At 35.3% G+C, this 6013-nt stretch overlaps 1 protein-coding gene across 3 annotated transcripts; it reads right to left on the bottom strand.

Annotated features, from left to right (window-relative positions):
- Positions 1-842: 842 nt before the first annotated feature.
- On the bottom strand, positions 843-5770 carry LOC137819034 (alpha/beta-Hydrolases superfamily protein). Of its 3 annotated transcripts, none has more exons than XM_068622765.2 (3): positions 5029-5755; positions 4207-4948; positions 843-1277 (listed from the first exon to the last, which is right to left on the bottom strand). In XM_068622765.2, exons 1-2 carry the CDS (start codon positions 5543-5545, stop codon positions 4221-4223), a joined length of 1245 nt encoding a protein of 414 aa, XP_068478866.2. In that variant the 5' UTR covers positions 5546-5755; the 3' UTR covers positions 843-1277; positions 4207-4220. The 3 variants fall into 3 exon arrangements, with proteins under 3 accessions (XP_068478866.2, XP_068478856.2, XP_068478874.2); XM_068622755.2 differs by lacking the exon at positions 843-1277 and adding an exon at positions 1860-2655 and having other exon boundaries at positions 5029-5770; XM_068622773.2 differs by lacking the exon at positions 843-1277 and adding an exon at positions 1860-2054.
- Between the last annotated feature and the right edge of the window lie 243 nt (positions 5771-6013).

The raw sequence follows: 6013 nt of genomic DNA, 5'->3' as shown, positions 1-6013 counted from the left end.
TCATGCCACTTGGAGCAGAGGGACTCCAAGATGAGTGATGCAAGAGCTGCCACTTGAGATATTACCCGCCCAAAATAAGACCCAGAGTCGCCACTTGGGATATTACCCACCCAAGATAAGACCCAAATAACTCAGAGTACTCAGACTCACAAATTCACTCCAACAGAGTTTCTTTACTTCAAATTTCAATGTGAAAATACATGAGGCATGACACCCTATTTATAGGAAGGGGTGTCTTGGTGAGCAAGATGGGTGAAGGGTAGAAATGGCAAGGGGGAGGGGCTACCTAGGGTGTGATGACTTTCTACGGCAAGTGCACCGTGTTTGTCAAAAGTAATAATTGTTCATAAGGATGGATATCGATCCTACAAGGAACGGTGAATTATCAAGTACAATAATCGCTAAATATAGAACATAACAATAAAAAGAGTGTTGAATTGAGTGTGTTGGCAATGATCAATAAGAAAACAGACAAAGAATTAGTTGCTTCAAGTTGGAAAAATAGGGATTAGGTTTCATCTCTCTCACTCTCATGTATTTTGATTAGCATGTTAATATTAAGTTCTTTGATTGAAATTGATGTCCGTAGAAAATTTATTTATATCGATCTCTCGCATATAAAGTTCTTAAGAATGTTTCCTAAATATCGATATCTCACATGCTTATAAAAACAACTTAGAAATCACAATCAGACGTTAATGGAAAATAACATTTCAAGTCTATCTCTAGCACTTAAATATGTTAAGTATTGTTGTTTACGTTCGAACCCTAAAAATACCTCTTGGTCAGATTTAAGATTCTCAATTTGTCACAAAAATTTAGTAGTAAAAGAACAATACCAATAATCAATCAAGAACTGAATATTTTAATATATAAGATATCATCTCAATACATAAGAATTCAAGCAGATTACTCCCAATCCCAAAGGGTGGAATTAGCCACGTATACTTCTAGCACTTTCCATTCTCCCAAATGGGTTACAATTCACTCAATGGTGTTTTCCTCTCAATCTTGCACACTAGGGTTGAGCCTCTAGCCCCCTATTTAACCTAATTTTCTAGGGTTAGGTCGCTTCCTATGTCGCGTTGATGGGATAAGTGATCAAATATAAAAAAAAAAAAAGACTCAATCTGTCGGACGCATTCTCGCTCAAGCGTGATACTCCTGTTGCGAAATTGGCTTTTTCGGCACTTTTCTCCATTTTGTGACCTTCCAGCTTTCTCTTTTTAGCTCAAATCATTACTCTTTAATCCAAAATTCCAATCTTCCCTAAAAACCTGCAATTAACACCAAATTTGAGAATAAAATACTCTTATTCAAATAAATATATTAAAAGTGCCAAAAGGTATAAATTCATAAATTATGGATTATTTTATATGTAAATTAGCAATAAATCCTCACAAGTGCCTATATTTTAATTTTTTATCTTGTCTTCTACATTTTATGCTACACAATCTCAATACCCTTTTTAATTTACTATTCTTGCTATGTTTTATTGATTGTAGATAATTTTTGAACATTTATTTATTGGATTCATTATTGAATTCCTTAGAAGACAACTTCGGACAACTAACCATATTTATTTTATCATCTTTTTTTGTGTTAAACCGTCTAGTAATTGTTAGAATTTTAGGCCTTAAACAAAAGGGGGGTGAATTCTTTTTGAAAGATTTTCGAAAGTTTTGAAGGTACAGTGAAGGGAATTGAGGAATCAACCAATTAGAAATCCAATCATCCAATATAAAAACTGTTTTTAGTGTTATTGCATAAAATTAACCGGTTGTTTTTGCAAATCAACTGATTGTTTATACCAGATTTATTTAAAACAAAACTAAAACAATTTTAATTGAGATAAAGGATAGAGAAATTCACACAGAGAATTTATACTGGTTCACTCTTAACCAAGAGTTACATTCAGTTTTCAGCTAACCTTGAGAATACACTAACCAATCAAAACCTTGATTACAACACCCACCAAAGTGGTGATCTTGAACCCTTCAAGAACACACACCACTTTTGGCTAAACACCACAGAATTCATAACACCCTTTGAATCTGCACAACACCAGTCTTTACAGAATTACAAAAATCAAATGAAAGAGAATGTAATACACCTGATAATGATCAAAGATCAAAACAATCTTGATTACAACATAATCCTATTCCACTTAGAAAGTATTCAAAGCTTGAAGCAATCTTGGAAAACTGATTTGAAAGTGTTCTCATTAATCAGTAATAACCAGGAACGTAAAACAGATTATATATACTCCAATCAGTTATTAAAAGCATTTAATGCAAAAGCCAAATTAGTTTTAAAACAACCATAACAGATTAAATCAGTCCAACTGAATTTTGTTAAGGATTTTCAAAAATCAACCTATTAAAAACACGAAACAATCAGTTGAATTGGCTTGACAATAAGGTCAACCAATTTTCAAAGCTTTTCCAAATTCTTGTCAAAAACACTAAGCGTAAAACAACTAGTTGAAACGACAATTCAACAGGTTGATTTTCCACTTTCTTTATAAAACATATCTTTTTCAAAAGAACTTGAATCAAGCAACCTTGGATCATAACTATGAGTGAATTAACAAATTCAAACTACACAAAACACACACACAATCAGCAACAAAGCCTTCAAGCATTCCACTTGGATCTGGAGACATCAAAACCCATGTTCAACAATAATCCGTTAGATACAATGAAACCATTTTTAATTTTATTGTGAAACGATAATGATCAAATTTAGCACCGTTTTCGGGGAGCTCAATATGAATTTGTTCCTCAATTTTCTTTTTATCTGCAATTTTTCTTCATTTCCTTATATATCTACATAATTTTTATTTTTATTTTCTCTATATATTTAACCTTGTTGTTTTCCATTCTACTTCTATAGTTTTTTAATTTTTGCATTAACCACATTATAAAAAAATTATTTTCTAAGCATCTAATATAAGTTATACTCATTCTTTAGGAGCATCTAATAGGCTATGGTATGGTCATGCATGTACTTTTATAATTTGGTGCAGGACTATAACAACTTCAGGTCTATTACATTCGTGTAATCTAGATATTAAATATATATACCATAAGCTAGCTAGACAAATTAGTCTTCTTAATCTTTCTGTTGATAGACGATTTAACGATAGAGCGTCTAATTGTTTTGCATCACATGTTTCTATTTTTTGTGAAAATGATATTATGACTTGAAGAACTTTATTTAAGCTCAGACACACCTTGCAAAGAAAATGAAGACCAAGAAATTAAAGATGGTTTACGTAAGAGTTTGTGAATGACATTAGATGCTCAGTTATTCTCAATCATCAACTTAAAGTAAAAGTTGGTGAACCTACAATGCTTTTGAGAAACATTGATCAAAGAAATGATTTTTATGATGGAACAAGGTTACAAGCCAATTATTTGGACAAATTTTTTATTTCTACTACTCTCAATAGAGGCAAAAACATTGATGATAAAATATTTATACCAAAAATAAACTTCATTTCTTCTTCAAGATTGTCATTCATGTTTCAAAATAAGACAATTCTCGATATTTTTATGTTTCTACATTTAAATATCAGCCTCAATCATTTTCTAAAGTTGGACTTTATCTTTTTAATATTTACATATGATCATATATATATGTCATTGTTTTTAAAGTCAAATTAAGTTTGTTTTAAAATACTATTTTGGATAAAGATGAAAATGTAACTACTAAAACTACAAATGTGATCTACAAATAGATGTTATAGATTTTTAAAATCAAATGCATATAATCTTGCATGATATATATGAGATATAAAAGTTATTCTAATTTTAATGTATTTATCTTTTTTTATCTATTATAATTAACTTGATATTTTTTTATTAAATGAAATACAAATTTATGACATTTTGAATTTATCCTAAATTGATTTGATTTAAAGTTATACAATCAGAAGTTTTATTGAAAACTTTATATTTAATTTTCATGACCATGTTTATAAAAATTTATATGTATACATAATGATAAATTATCAATATTATTGTGTTGTTGTTTCAAATACTTTGATTAGAATATTTATTTCAAAATTATTTAAGTGGTTTCAATTGTAGAGAGACTAAAACTTATATTTTTATGAAATGAAAGTCATAAGAAATATATTGTATTTAAAAAAAATGTTGGTAGAATAAAAAGGGGAAAGGAAGATTAGGAAATAAAACCTACCATATATGACATCCTTAAATGTGTTCAGGCACAGGCCGATCCTCTTCATCGGGTGCATTGGAAACCCACTCGCCATCCTCCCTCTTCACCATTCCTTTGTTCTTCTCCACCCACCAGGACTCAGGCACGCCACACTCATCCTTCAGAAACGAACACGACTTATTCACCAGAGCCAGACTCCTCTTCACTTTCAACTCAAACCCCTCACGCGCCCCGTTCCACCCTGCAACCACGTGCAGCATCGCTTGCAAGTTGTGCCAGTCGCTTGGGTTCTTCGACTCCTTCAAGCTCGGCGACTTCCGCGTGTCGATCACCAACTCCACGCCCGTGTGCTCGTACCCCAACAACTTCCCCGGATAGTGCGGGATCAAATCGATCACGTTCGTCACGTGCAAAACATTCAGGTTCCCCAACCTCTTCAACCGGTTATTGAACGCCCTGTTTCCAACCTGAGGTGACCCAAAGACGATCGCGGTCACCGGGATATCCGTTACCCCGTTTTCCACCAAGTCATACCCACTCACTATCGATAGGGTTGCGCCCAGACTGTGTCCCATGATCACCACACTCGGATTCTCAGATTTGTAACGTTCTACCAGGGATTTCACGTGAGAAACAACTTGTGTTCTTGCGCTGCTTTTCGTGAAAGGGGATTTTGGGTCGTCGGAGGTATAGATTGTGAGCCAACCTAACATCACCTTCGGTGTTCCTGAATTCTCATCATCGTCACTGCTGCTGCTACCTGCGTTACAAATCCAATATAAAATTTAACTATGCTCCAAAACTTTTCAAATAACTATAAAAATTATTTATTAATATTACCGTCCTTCTTTCTTGCCTTCAACTCTTTGACGCTTTCGGCGTTGAGCAGCACGGAGGCGGACTCCTGGCCGGCGCCGAACACGTTGATCCACTCCATGTCTCTCGTGGTGCCGCGCCACACCACGTAGATCTCCCTCCGCCCGAGCTCCTTCGAGCGCCGCTCCGACGTCACGGCGACGTACCCGATCCAGTTGGACTCGCGGTCCCACGCCTCGCGCGAGAGCGAGTGGAGGAGGAAGGCCTCGGGAACGGAGACTCTGGCGGTGGCGTAGAGGAACGCCGTGACGTCGTAGTGGTCGGCGTTGTCGAGCATGACCTTTCGGAAGAAGGAGGTCTTGCCGTAGCGACTGGAGCCGCAGAACGGTGAGTTTTTGTCGTTGTTGAAGGCGTCGTAGGTAGCCTGGATGAAGTCGCCGCAGCGGAGGATGAGGGAGCGAAGGGCGGGGTGGAGAGGGTCGAGAAGCCCGGCCCAGTTGTTGTGGCCCAGCAGTTCGGCCCACGTTGGTTGGGATGCCATGGAAGGGAAAACTCTGTGTGAGTGTGTGGTGAGATGAGAAGTTGAGAGAGATTGAGATATGGGTAATGATGTGTGTCTGTGTGTGTTGTGAGAGTGTTACATGGATGAATATGTCTGGATGTGGCTGACCCACCTTTCAGGTCCTCTACTCTCTCAATGGTTGTTCTCTATTTCCATTTTCATGTATGTCATGTATGCCTCCTCTTCCTTAAATTTCACATGTATAATAACTTAATTTATCTATTTTTGGTGTAAGCTTTATGCTCTCATTAGTCTTTTTCACAAAAGTTAGTGAACCATACTTATCATGTTATTTAATATTGTTGATTTTTACAAATGACTTCTCTTAATAATATATGAAAATTAAATTCATAAATTTAAGTTTTCTTAGAGTATCTTCTTGCTAGTCTATTTAGTAAATATAGTCCTTTATTTTTTTAAGACATTAAATGTATTTATTTTTATTAA

This window comes from Phaseolus vulgaris, chromosome 11, assembly GCF_051622355.1.
Source record: "Phaseolus vulgaris cultivar YP4 chromosome 11, ASM5162235v1, whole genome shotgun sequence".
Classification (NCBI taxonomy): Eukaryota; Viridiplantae; Streptophyta; class Magnoliopsida; order Fabales; family Fabaceae; genus Phaseolus; species Phaseolus vulgaris.
This window is presented reverse-complemented; position numbering and strand designations above follow the sequence as displayed.